Here is a 13,683-nt window from a genome sequence, read left to right as displayed (position 1 = left end):
TTTAAAGTGTAATTTATTTAAAATAATAAATTTTAAATACAGATTTTCCCAAACCATATTTAAGGGCCAAAATAAAAGGCGTTCAAGACAAGCTGGAAAAATAACTTTGTTTTGAGATGAACATGATTGTTGCCATGATCAGGATACATAAGTTTTTTTAGGTTTATTTCCATTTTTAACAACAAGGGCTAATTATTTCTAAGGCTAAATTAACGCAGTACATCTCTTCCGCGTCGAATGTAGTTGGTAAATTGATTTACGAATTTATAATCCAATCATAACCCAAAGCGGAAGCGCTATAAACATTCAATTACATGGAACTCTCCAAAATCAACTCGAGAGGACTTGAAGGATTGTTGGAATATCTCACTCAACGTCTTCAAGAAGTTTATTTTGTGTAGCAGCCACACGCCATGCACAATGTATCCACCGTGTAACCGTGTATGCCCTACCCTTAACCCCTCTTAACGAGCTGCAAACGGTAGTGAGCATACATATTTGACCTTCCCCTAGAGCCTGAGGCCAATGCTACAGAAAGGAAGAAAAAAACAGAAATGTCTCGATGATGATCTTTAATCTTGCATGGTCTCGTGTCTCGTTGCAGCAAGAGTGGGGAGTATGATTCATGGCGAGGAAAAGGAAAGATCTCTTTCTCCGAGATGGAGAAGATGGCTGGGCGCATGAAAGTGATCGCCGAACGGTTAGCTTTGGGGAGTATGCTTTAAGCGATCGGCTGAAGCAGACGTGTGCAGTTGCACGGACGAGATCCGTGATCGTGCGAAAGGTTTGTTTTGCGCTCCGCGTTGCGAAGATAAAGTGCAGCAAGTGCATCGGGTGTATATCTCATTCGGCTAATGAATGAGGGTGTTAATGGGGAGGAGTTTTATGTCCATTTTAATGAGCGTGTGAAAATAAATACAGTGAAGAATTATGTTGAGTTATTATGTGAAATAATTAGGAAGAGGAATAAGCAATTAGTGCTTAAAGAGCAATGCACAAAAGCGCTTTAAAAATAGAGTGTAAAGCAAGTGAAAAATATAGTCTTTAAATATTCTTCCGGTTCCGTCCACTAAGACACGCTGGCATTGGCAAAGGATGGGCCGTAACCTTGGCATTAGTGGCGCGGTTAGTGATTAAAATGACATTATTTCTGTGGGTTACAAGTGTGCTTGCAGCGAATGACCAACTTCGCACACACGCACGGGTTCACAATCCGACAAACTCTCGCCCATGCACACATTCAGACGGCTGGTTGTTGGCGTACAGTAATTGGAGAAAGTTTGTTGCCACAAGTCGGTTTGCGTGCTGGTTCGCAAACCGCCTGTGGTCCGGGAGGAAGATGCTGCCGACGCTACAGGCCGGTTAGGGAAATAATGAACGTACGAAAGTGACAATTTTACGTGAAGCAAGAAGGAAGTCGAAGCAAAAAAAAAAAACACCAACATCCAACGGGAAAGATGGCAGCTTCATTCAAAAGTTTGGTTCGTGTCTAATGCTTTCTTGAAATAATTGCCACATTGCTCTGTTGATTGGAGGTCAATGAAAGTGTAATTAATTGGCGATTAATTGTACTGGTATCGATGAAGATGTTTCCTTCTTACTAATGAAAGAATAAATATGTGTTGAAGCTTAATTTAAAAATAATAACATTTTTTCTGAATATTGTTGATGAGTACGCTAATTTGTGAAGTTCCGGATAGAAGTATACAAAGCTTTTAAATGTTAAATATCGTCGCGAATAATAACCATTTTACTAATGCCCAATAGACAAAGCCGTTCAGCAATATTAATTGATAGCATAGCTTTAGGCGATGGTGGTTCAAAAAACCTACAAGAAATTGGGTTATGAGTTCAGTATTCATCACCCGAATTTACAACCACGGTGATCCAATCCAAGCAAGCCCATCTCCAACTCATGTAAAAAACAATTTAATCAAGCAATTTGCATATGAATGCAATTATTTTCGCCGAATTAATCGAAAATCAACCATTGCGGCCCCGGCACGTCAACATGTTTTATTTTAATAAAATTCCACTCAAAAACAAATTGAAACAAAGTAAAAAAAGTTTCGTTATGCGATCGAGAAGCGGCATTTCGTCGAAAAAAAAAAGAAAAAAGAAGCAAACTCAACCAACAACGGTGTGTTGTGTTAGTGTGTTTGCGAAAAATTTACGAGCTGAAAATTGTTCTCCTCGCCGTATTTTCCAACGGCACATTTCCCATCAACCCAGCGCTTACGAGGCTGACCGAGGCGTCGGCTCCGATAAGGACGAGCAAATTTTCATCACATGCAAGTGCCATAATTTATGCATTCACTTTACGGAGCCTATCCGTGCGTTACAGTTCCTAGCGTCTGTAGGTGTGTATGTGTGTGTTTGTATAAGTGTGTGAATATATTTGTATGTTGGTACAGAGCATAAGGATACATTTCCTTTCACTCGCAAGGCGCCACGAAGGAAATTGTTTTCCCCGGTGGAATGTTGTGCAGGTCAAAAGTTCTGCTGCCTGGTGTGTGGTTTTTATTGACACGAAATTTAAAACAATATTCCATAACCATCTGTATCTGTGGTGCTGTGTGCGTGTTTTACTATAAGTGTTGTAAAGTGTGAAACGTTTCTATATGCCGCAAGGTGCTTAAAACCAAATCAAATTTTTAAAGCTACTGAATCCTAATTAATGTCAAACGATCGGAATAGAACGGGCTTTGGTGTGAAATACTGTGCTCAAGTCATCTTTCAAACGGCACGAATATAAATGTCTTCATATTATGTGTTTATTAGGGCAGTTCAGTTAAGTGTAATGGTAAAAAATATTACGAGCAAACCGCGGGTGCAAAGTTTGTGTGACCTATAAAAGTTGTGTCCTCAGCGTACGTTAGCCCTGTTGGTGTTGTGAATAGTCTTCAACTCAATCTAGCCGCCACGCAAAAAGTAGCATCGTCAGTTCGTTTTCCTCACCATAATTCCTAATTATGTGCAAAACCCGGCAAAGTTGTGTGACTGTACGGTGCAAATGAAAACACTCAAAGCGAACCCAAGGATGGTCTAAATGGGCTGGACGAATTGAAAGCGTAGCTTCAAAATTTTACATCCCACGATTTATTCCTGAACCCGCTGTACACAACGACGCCGAATTTCAAGCATCGTCAGCATGATCACACCACAAACGACCACCGGAAAAGCTTCGACTCGAAAGCGAAGGAAAAGGATCCCATCCGGTTTGAGGTCAACTCTTCCTTCGTTTCTGCTCACGGTACTTTTAGGCCTGCTGCTAGGACCGTCCGGCTGTGCCGGGGCACCATCGCTCGCCGCCAAATCCTGGCCATCGATGAAGACGTACGACATTTGGGGATCTCCCACGGTCACGGACGGGGCGGGCGTACGGTCAGGGGCAAGGTCGAACGATTCCTTTGACCCAGTTTCGAGCCGCCCCAATGGTATCGCGGCAACCGGTTCCGGAGCCAGTCGTCGAAGCCGGTACAGCTACGGCGAACCGACGGGTGTCGCTGCCTTCTATGGTGACGCAAGCCGGCATCGGGACGATGGCACACAAACACGAAGACGTTCCGCGAAAGGTAAATTAAAACTGTACCGAGTGAAAGTTTTTCGCGGACGGAGTGGAGGGAATTCTTACTCGGGGGTTTGTCATTGTGAGATGATGCGCCCTACGCGCGATCTGGATAAGGGTTGAGAGAAAGTGGTCCTGGCGCGGGGGAAACCGGATTCCGGTATGTATGGTAGCGGAACAAAACGGTTGCGGCAGGGAAGAATGAGCTGGAGGAAGAGTCCGGGAACTTGTTTCGTGTAACAACATAATTGCAGCGTGATTGCATCGATCGGATTGACGTGGTTGGACGTTTATAGCCGGGTAGGGTATTTGCAACCTTCGAGCGAAAGTTCTGGAAGTACGAACGAAGGTCGCATTCTTCGAAAGCGAATGAATCAAATGGGTAAAAGGAGCTTCAGAATTTCAAAAGAAGCTTCAGAATTTCCTTGGGATGGAGTTTTTACAAATTAAAGCATCATCACATTTTAGATTTATTATACATGTTTCCTACAGGAAAAAGAAAGCTACGTGGACGTCGCGCTCCAAATTCTGAAGATTTCCTGAAGATTCTGAGAGTTTAAAAATGATTTAAATTTACTTGATGCAGGAAGAAATTGGTTGATAAATTTGACTCTTGATGAGATGCGATCGGGATGATTCTTGAGAATAGAATCACTAGAAAAGTTACAAAAATATGAAATATTGGTTCATCCTCTCAATGTGAATATTGCAACTCCGCTACAATATTGCATTAAACGATGATAAATGAACTCCATGCACTTATTAAACACCCAGTTGCAGTAAACACTCTTAACGCTTTCCAACAGCTTACTACACCATCGAGAAGTAATGCATTGGATGAATCCGGAAGTTAAATCATTACTTACACGAAGATCCGACGAACTTTCCAAGCCTGCACGTAGCACTGGGTAAGGTTGCAGGCGAAGGAATATTCATCGCTGCAAGCATCTGCCCGCCCGAAAGAAGTTGATATTTCCTTGACGCACGGCGAGGCGGTTGTTGGTAGTTGGTTAAACAGATCTGACACCAAATTAACAAACGACCGACGGGCAGAATGGGAAGAAAGCATCCGTAAGGATAGTACCTAACTAGGACGTAATGCGCTTTACACGATAGTGCAGTGCAGTTTCTACTGCTGGCATAGGGAAAACAATAACAAAAATACGCCACACCACTGCCACTGACGGTCGTTTGCATTGCAGCTGCAGTTGGGAGCCTGGTCTGATCGGGGGTTTGGGTTTTTGGGGAGCGCTAGTGTAATGCTTCCAGTGTACTACTAGCTGTTGAACAAGCTAAACACGTTCCGTACACGGTGCAGGAGCACGAGCAGTGAGGCAACTCAGGCATAAACGGGTGGACAAAGTTTGCCTGCCTTACCGTCAGAGGCTGGCTGGGGTCAAGTCCGTGATGTGGGAAGTCCGGGGACGAACAGCACACAGGATAGCGTAAGTTCACATTCTAGACACACGACGAGCTTACCCTCGTCTGCTTGACGGTGCTTGGTGGGTTGATTTTGATGATGAAAGGGTGATGTTGCAAGCCGGGGGAACTTGAAGATGGAGGACGATTCCCACTTGTTTGCTCTGCACACGGTCACCACGGTCGTAGGATCCAGAAACGATCTGGGGGACCGTCTTGGGATGGCGTGCAAAAACGGCGTGGTTAATTGGGTGCTGAATAATCCATGGTGCGAGCTGAAGTAATCGTAAATGGGTTGTAAGAACCTTGGTTTGTAGATGGCGCTGGCTACGACGTTTGGGAGAGGGATAATGGGGATCGGTGCGAAGGTTAGTAGAGAAAAGCCGATTTAAAGCAGGCGTGGAGCAGGCGTGGGGCTCGGGGTCATTTATTTTGGAAGAATATTTAAGTACTGTGTATACTATTATGCAAAGTTTAGGGCAAGTTTTGGCCATGAAGACCTTGGCAAGACAGTGTGTGATAGTTTTGCAATGCTCTAGCGAGAACTTTAAGACGCCTTACTTGTTGGCGCTGGACATTTTCTTAGCTCGAATCGAATGAACTCAACCTCCGGTGTCATCGTTTCATCCCGAAGCTTGAAATGGGATACTTACCGTGCTCTGTAACCCATCCAGATCCTTGCCTTTGCTGTGTGCAAATAAGTAGCGTCGTTGCATTCCTATCGACCACGTTGGTTCCTTCGGTCGACGAAACAGATCGAGGCTCATATCTTCATTACCCCTCCATCCGAACGAGATGCTCATGAATAGTTAAACACGACGCTAGCCCTCCTGGGGGGCATCCGGGCCGGATTTTGATACCTTATGTGTCTTTCCCTCGTCCTCCCTTCCCTCCGTTACCTAGTGCTCAACTTCCTGCCGGTGCCGGTGGATGACGAGTGCCTGTCGGATGATGGCCGCCGGACGGGAATGTGCATGAACGTGTACGAGTGTCGCATACAGGGAGGAACCGCCCGAGGTCAGTGTGCACTCGGCTTTGGTGTGTGCTGTGTGTGTAAGTATGCAACCACCCCCATTGAGGGGTTGGATTTTGAGCATGAGCCATCAATATTGTCTGCTTGAATTTCAATTTCGTCCCCAGTTGTGGCCACCTGTAACGAGGAGATAGTGAACAACATCACGTACTTTGTGTCGCCCGCCTTCCCGGGCATCGTGCCGAAAGATGTTGGAAGCTGCAAGCTTAAGATTAAGCTGATGAATCCCGACATTTCGCAGCTAAAGTTTGATTTCATTCATTTCGCTTTGGTGAGTTGAGCGGTGGTGAGTCGTGATTCGTGTAACGGAGCTGCTCATTAATAGCCCTCGTTTTTTTTGGTTCAGGGTCAACCGAATCGACGTACGGGAGTGTGTGAAGGCGATCTGTTTAGGTTAATCGGAGGCATCAGCCCGTTTGACTTGTGCGGACAGAACTCGGGTCAACATCTGTACTACGATCTGAGTCCGAAGAGTCGGGCCGAGGAGCAGATTGAGCTGGAGATGAACTTTGCGTCGCGTTCGTTCGCCCAACGGCTGTGGGAGATCCGTGTGTCACAGATCCCGTTCAGCCAACGTTCGCCGAGTGGTTGTATGCAGTACTTCACCGGCACCGAGGGTCTCATACAGACGTTTAACTTTGCGGAAAATGGACGCTATTTAGCCAACCACAACTATCGAGCCTGTATTCGACAGGAGAAAGGCATGTGTTCGGTATCGTACGAACCTTGCGATGATCAGTCATTCCGTATCGGTCTACCAGGTTCCGGAGAGCAAGGATCGCTCGGAGGAGGAGGAGGAGGAGGAGCAGGAGGAGGTCCACTGGGAGGTATCGCCCCGTCAGGCAGTCTTGCGGGACCCATCTCCGGAACGGGACCCTTCTCAGACCCATCTTTAGCGGACGATCCACTAGCACCAGCTGCGGACATCCCCGTGGAACCGGCTCCTATCGCCGATCCAATAGTGGAGGCATCTCCTGAAGCACCCGCAGCCGATTTAGAACCGGCCGCGGATGAACCAGTTCCGGCCGAGGAGGAACCCGAAGTAGCCGCCGACGAACCAGCAGCTGATGAGGAAGGATCCGGTGGTGGTGGGTTTTTCGATGGGTTCTTCCCATCCTTTTTCTCCCGCAGCATCTTCGACGATGATGATGAGGTGGTGAAGAGCCCAAAACGGCGGAAGGGTCGTGCTATGTCGAAGCGGGACTGGCAAGCGCGACAGTTCGAGGGCATCAACTGTCTCGACCGAATAACGTTACCGTGTATCGTGGAGGACTTCATCGGGGTTGGTATGGGCGATCTACCCACCTGCCGGCCGGTACACTGTGGAAACTCTCTGTGTCCGCCGGGCGTTTCACCGTGCCGGGTGGAAACATCAGTAACACCGTTTCGGTTGGGTATTCACTTTGGCGAAGGAATCGACAGGGGTAGTCCGGAGGACAACCTGGGTGCGTGTATCCGGTACAATCAAATTCCTTGTGGTGGTTAAGATATGATAGCATAGATCTTATACAAAGGAAAGTGTGGAAGAGAGCTCTGTTTTTGTATAAAATAGGTTGTATTTGCGTGAATGTGAGCAGCGTATTTATTTGCCATGAACGAGAGAGAGATATGAGAGAGTTAGGTTACTAAAAAAGTAGATAAGATATGCATGAGAAGAAGCATCAGGTTTCTAGGAACTGGTCATCGTACACTTGTACTCATTTTGAGTTATTTAAATGCATTTCAATTGTTTTATTTTTCTTCCGTAAAACCATACTCCAGATGGAAATGAAAATCCACACCCGTCCATACAGATCTCCATTTCTTCTTCGACGATACGTAGAAAACTGCAGAAATGTACAGAATCAGTTTTAAGAAAAGTATTTCTTCTGTAGGTGTGGTTCATCCAATTGTAATTAGAGATGTATATGGCATAATGTAGAAGGCAGTACGAGTTATTTAAATGAGTAAAATAAAATAAACCATTAGGTAAACTTAAAGTAAACACAGAATGAGTTAATATGCAGAAATGTAAAACAAATTGCATACATTGCGGCGCAAAGTGTTACATTGCTGTACGCATTGAGATCACTATATTGTTTAGCTGTAGCCGATTTCATACTGTTTGTGGGTTCTTTTTACATTGCAGCTGGACAGATGTGTCATCTAACGACTTAATAACAACATCCGCTTCTGCCACAACTCCATCATCTCATCGTGATCGTCACATTGTGTAATAAAACGATATCATGAAAATGTAATTCAATAGTTACATAGATAAAAGAAGAGTTGCTTTCTGCATCAGGGTTAGCACCGTATTTTATGACACTTCCGAAGTTAATGTAGGCCAAAATATGGTTTTGAACGGCGGCCAGAAACGAGTTGGCTGGTTCGGAAACGATGCGAGTGAATGGGAAATCGAGCTTTATGTGATGGGTTGCCGTAAAACATAATTTCTATCACTTCACCTTACCTTTGGGGCATATATACACACGGTTCGGCAGGAAGGCCCGTGAAACAATTGATTGTGGCGGTTTATGTAGGTTAAGAGCATTCCGTAGTCATAAAGGTCGTATCGATGAAGGGGAGAGGTCGGTCGTACGAGCTTTCTGATCCAATTTCATGTTTGCGGATGAAGTGGTACCATGAAAAACGATTCCCTTGGCTGGGTTAACACGGTACGGTTTATGGACTTGACAAAAGCTCATTGGAAAGGTTGGTATATCATATATTTTTCTTCCTAAAAAAGTATTCAATAAAGTGACATTTCTTCCGTAAAGTTCACGTATTCTACGATTCTAAAACAATCTCCACACAGAGATTAGCAAGCGAGCAAATATACTAGTGTAATTAAAATGTTTTAATTAACCTTTGGCAGTGGCAAAGTTCAAACACTTGCCTGATTGCATGATTGTATTCCCCAGTTGATCGTACAAACCATTGTACCGTTGGCATTATCGCTTTCTGCGCCGTCCGGTTTTTTATAGTACTTCCCGCACGTTATTCATCTCCCCAAAAACATAATCACTTGTGCGACAAAATTGGACAACTCTCGATTGGCCGGCCGGTTCCGAGCCGCCTTTGCTAACCAACATCCAATCGGTCCGGGCTGTATCGTTCGGTCTGATTTAATTCCATCCGGGGTGGAACCGTACCGAAACTGTGCCCGGGACCGGAGTTTCGCAAATGGGAATAACTTTCTCGAATTGACTTGAGTTTAATGGTTTCTTTATGAACTTTTGTACCAACCCGAGAGCCTACCGGGATGGCTTTTTGAGCAACGAGTTCAAAAAATATACTCAAAACGAAAGAAAGGGAGAACCAAAAAAAAAAACGACGGTGAGCGCTAGTGCAATTTGTGCCATGTAGTTTTCCAACGACCTGCTCCATCGTTCTCGGTGTTCCAAGGACTTTAGTTGTTGCTGCGGCTATCGCCGTGTCCATTGCAGAAACGAAACGGAACGGAGCATTTCCAATGGTACACGCTGATGTTCTTGTGCAGAATGAAATTTTAATCTCGTACTTTATTACCACCGAGCGAGCGCTGTCCCTAGGATGGGGGGAAGAATAAGTGGGACAGCGTATCCACTTCGACCTCGGCCGTGAAAAGATTGCAACCATACGGGAAGCTGGTGGAAGTGCAAGGATCCTTACGGCACCGTAGCAGCTGGGAAAAATGGAGGTAAAAAGGGCACAATTCATTGCAGTACGATTTTAATGTGGCCGTTGTACAGGAAGCACAGATTGAAGCATCCCAGGGATGGGAAAAACCGAGTATAAATCTTGAAAACAGTAAGCCAACAGCACGAACAACTTGTCGGGGCGTGCGGGTGGTTCATAAACAGGAATATGCTGAAGGAGCTGTTTCTAAGAACAAGAAAATGGTCCCCCAAAAACCATGAAAATTTGAAAAACATATCCTGCGAGAATGAATGTAAAGGGTGCAAACAATTAAGGTGTAACGAACAGTAGGCATTGGAATGGAAAATAGGATAGAGCTTCTCAGTGAAATAAAAATAAATCGAAAAGTGTTGAAAAGAAACAACCTCACTTTGTCACGTAGCATTTGTGATAATAATTTTTTATTTTCGTTATCGCTTTCCTTTTTGTTGTTGTTGTATGAATAATTCTTCAACACTTCCGAGCATTCGTCTTCGGTTCGAGAAAGGATATCATAACCGTATTTCAGCGTTTAGTTTGCTGCTTTCTTTCCAGCATCGAAACAAACCCAGTGTCTATGGAGCTGTTTTTTTTTGTATACTGACCCTCAGCAACATAACGATATAAATCGGATTAAATCCCCAAGGATAAACATTCGCCGAATGCCAAATGAGAAAGAAATAGGTAAACACAATAAAATGGACCGAAACGAAAACAAATTCAAACAAAATAAAATTGCATTTGTCATGTTTTGTTTGCTTGGCGATTCATATTTTTCATTCTCTTTTCATTTCTTTGTATCCAGAACCGTGCCGTGTCGTGACGGGAGTGAGAAAAAAATACAATAAATGGCAATGCTTTTTGTTGTCTTGACGTTTTTTGCTCTTGTTGTTGTTTTCTTTTCGATTAATGCTTTCTCGTAAAGTGTCATCGTGTGATTTCATTTTCCTTTCATTCATTTCCTTTTCCTCAGATGAATTTGTTTGTTATGGCGTTTTTCTCTATCACTTCCAGTTCGAATGCAGCAAGCAATCGCATTGTCTGTGGTTTTGCATATTTTCTTTTAGTGTTTGATGTTTTTAATCTGTTTACGTTAAGCTTTCATAATTTCTTAACAGTGATAATCGGTAAGTAAAAGTTTACGCCTGTCTCCGCCCTGTCAGTTGCATACGATGGTGCCTTTTTCTTCCTTCCTTGTTTGCTGTTGCTGATTCTGTTTTGATTTACATTAATTGAATGCATTTGCATCTGAAGTACATCGCACACTTGAGCTTGGTTAGAGGATCAAGTTTCTGCTAGATTGTTTATTATTATTTATTACTTAGCCAAGTAGTAAATTTTACATTTGCAACAATTGGTTGTTTTTTTTTGTTTTGGTTTGTTTGCCACACAAGGTTTACCTTTCCCTTTTTTATATTTTAAATCTACTTTTATCACATTCAACGCTTATGATTCTGTGTTTGTTTTCTTAATTTTTGCAATTTGTTTAGAGGCTTCTTAACACAATGTTGGATTTAGACTGAAGAGCTTAGGTGTTTTTGTATTTATGTTAAACTCAATGGTTTTATTATTCCAAACTTCATAGCTTTTTCTTACGTAACACAAAATCGATCGGTAGGATGAATCTCGAAAAAGATGATAGAAATGTACAGCAAAAATTCTTTCGATTCAGAGAAACCTTTTTAGCACAATGTTGATGGATGGTTGTGTTGTACAATGGGCTTCCATCTTTTTATTTTGTGTGAAAACGCACAGGAAGAATTGTAAAACAAAGCACCATAACGAAGCACTGTAGCGCATCGAGCGTTCGAGTGCGCACCAGTGTTGAAATATTCACATTTATTTATATACGCGCATCGCTTACATTTTTATACATAGTTGAGTTAAAAATATGCGTGTCATTGCTGTGCCTGTGTGGGGCTGTCGAAGCGTCAAAAGGCATAATTGAAAATTGAACCACCGTCTCGGTGCCAAAGCTTCCGAACGCACTGCACTCTTACGCTAGCAAGTGATCTTTAGCGTTGAGACAATTATTTTACACGTAAACACACGTACACGTACACTTTTGCTTGCATTCGGAGCACGAGCTGGGTTTTGATTTGTTGGTGAGCTTTTAAGTACGAGAAATAGAACGAGCTATGCTATCACACCATGTTCTGCTGGTGGTAAAGTATCATATACAACGAGCTTTCATGATTTCATATTTACATGGCTTACGCGTACGGTGTGGTTGAGTCTGGTTGTTGGGTGTTTGGCATTCCGTTGGCGGTGCTTGGCGATTGCATACTTTTGGGCGTTTCGGTGCATGCATGACGGTGACGGTGTTGGCCACAAACGCTCAAAGAAAACTTTTCTCCTCGGCCGTCTCCTTAGCGGTGGTACCATTGCTCTTCAGTACCGAGTTCGCTAGCTGTCCGCTGGTACTTTTCACGATGCTGCACTGGCTGTTGCTGTTGGCGATCGTTTTCACGCCGGCCCCACTGCCACCGTTCGTGCTGCTAGTCTTGCTGTTGTTGTTGGCAACCGTCGTGCTGTTGTTGTTGGTGGTGCTGGTGGCATTGGTGAGTGCCGCTAGGGTACCCGGTCCCGTACCGCTGTTTGCCGTCGGTGTGGTAACGGTCGGTTTGTAGCTGGAATCGCGCGGCACCAGCATCATCGGCGTCGGCACAATGCTCGGTGGCCGCACCTCGAACGTTGGCTTGCACATGGCAAGGGCTGGGTTGGTGTGAAGGCCAACGTTTTTCGGGCACATTGCGACGATGCTTGCCCCGATCGGACCTGGTATGGGTGGGTCAGACAAGTAGTCAGACAAAATTAGTGACAAATTGAATGGGATCCATTTCCGGGGGCAGGTCGGAGGAGAAATAGGAAACACAGGTAAACAACATGCCTGAAATGGCTACAAACAATCATCAAACCATCAAACAGATGCTAGAGAGACAGAGAGAAAGAAAGAGAGTGAGGTTGAAGAGATAGAGAAGACACACGGTCCGAAAGAAGGATGCCAACATGGAACATCAAACGAATCACTAAGGAGAAGTAACAGTGACACAACTGAGGAAAATTCTGCTTTCGAACCACCCAACGTGAAGGATCTACATTGAATAAGGGAGCTGTTAGACAGTGTGAAAACGAATTAATGATTTTGTTATACTAACACCAAATTTTATACGGATCAATGATGATTTTTAAAAATACGGACAAATCCATTCACACACACACACAAAACATAGACAGTATTTAGCTATTTTAAGAGTACCAAACTGGAATGTAATTAATGGAAAGGATTCGAGTGGAACGGAAATCGTGTCTTGCCACACTAAACATGTATAAAACGATGTGGGGACGATAATTGGCTGCAAAAAGCTGCATTATGTTACTTTTGACATACGGATTGCATACATTTCGGCGCCCTGTATTGAAACCTTACGAAGCCCAAATGTATGCAATTCGCACAACCAACGTTCTTTTGTTAAGATGATTTTATGAGCGATTTATTGAGAATACGCGAAGGAACAAGAGAGAAACTTGTTTGAGAAATCATTCCAAATTGGAGAGATCGTTTCAAGAAAGTGATGCGTTAATGTGTTGTCTTGTGTTTCATGATAAGAAAGGCGCGCGCTCTTACCGAATCGCCCGCTTCAGGAGAGGATAAAACGCTGGTGCGTGTAGTTAATTTATGATGAAGCTTAGCGTGGTGGAGATTTAAGATAATTTGCTTTAATCTTTAAGCAGGTCACTAAGGTGTGGCTTAAAGTGAATGCCAGAGGTGGAGGAGATGAAGTTTGCGTGCTTAAAACTGATGACTCTCTGTAGGGCGCGTAAATGGGTGTGTGTGACGTTTAAGGAAAATAGCATGTTAATGTCAACCGGGCAACATGAGCTGATGGGAAATGGTTTGGCATAACTAGACACAGACACGTGTTTCTGGGGCAAGGTGTGACAGCACATTGTACTTCTAGGACTACAACACAAACACACAACGGGTACTATGCTAGTAGGCATTGGACGACGACATCAAACT

General features: G+C 44.0%; 2 protein-coding genes across 3 annotated transcripts in view; one reads left to right on the top strand and one right to left on the bottom strand.

Annotated features, from left to right (window-relative positions):
- Positions 1-3,151: 3,151 nt before the first annotated feature.
- On the top strand, positions 3,152-7,506 carry LOC128304772 (uncharacterized). Its single transcript, XM_053042002.1, has 4 exons — positions 3,152-3,575; positions 5,891-6,040; positions 6,128-6,291; positions 6,367-7,506. Exons 1-4 carry the CDS (start codon positions 3,152-3,154, stop codon positions 7,504-7,506), a joined length of 1,878 nt encoding a protein of 625 aa, XP_052897962.1.
- A 2,558-nt stretch (positions 7,507-10,064) lies between these two features.
- Positions 10,065-13,683, bottom strand: part of LOC128301852 (potassium voltage-gated channel protein Shaw) — a 40,045-nt gene continuing 36,426 nt past the window's right edge. The window contains exons 7-8 of one of the 2 annotated variants that reach the window (XR_008287355.1): positions 11,883-12,437; positions 10,065-11,815 (exon numbers count right to left, since the gene is read on the bottom strand). Coding sequence is in view for 1 of the 2 variants with exons in the window: in XM_053038500.1 (XP_052894460.1) it covers positions 11,998-12,437 (440 nt within the window). In the remaining variant the exon portion in view is untranslated. Of the gene's footprint in view, positions 12,438-13,683 lie in introns of both variants that reach the window. The other variant, XM_053038500.1, reaches the window with a different exon arrangement.

Source organism: Anopheles moucheti, chromosome 3, assembly GCF_943734755.1.
Source record: "Anopheles moucheti chromosome 3, idAnoMoucSN_F20_07, whole genome shotgun sequence".
Classification (NCBI taxonomy): domain Eukaryota; kingdom Metazoa; phylum Arthropoda; class Insecta; order Diptera; family Culicidae; genus Anopheles; species Anopheles moucheti.
This window is presented reverse-complemented; position numbering and strand designations above follow the sequence as displayed.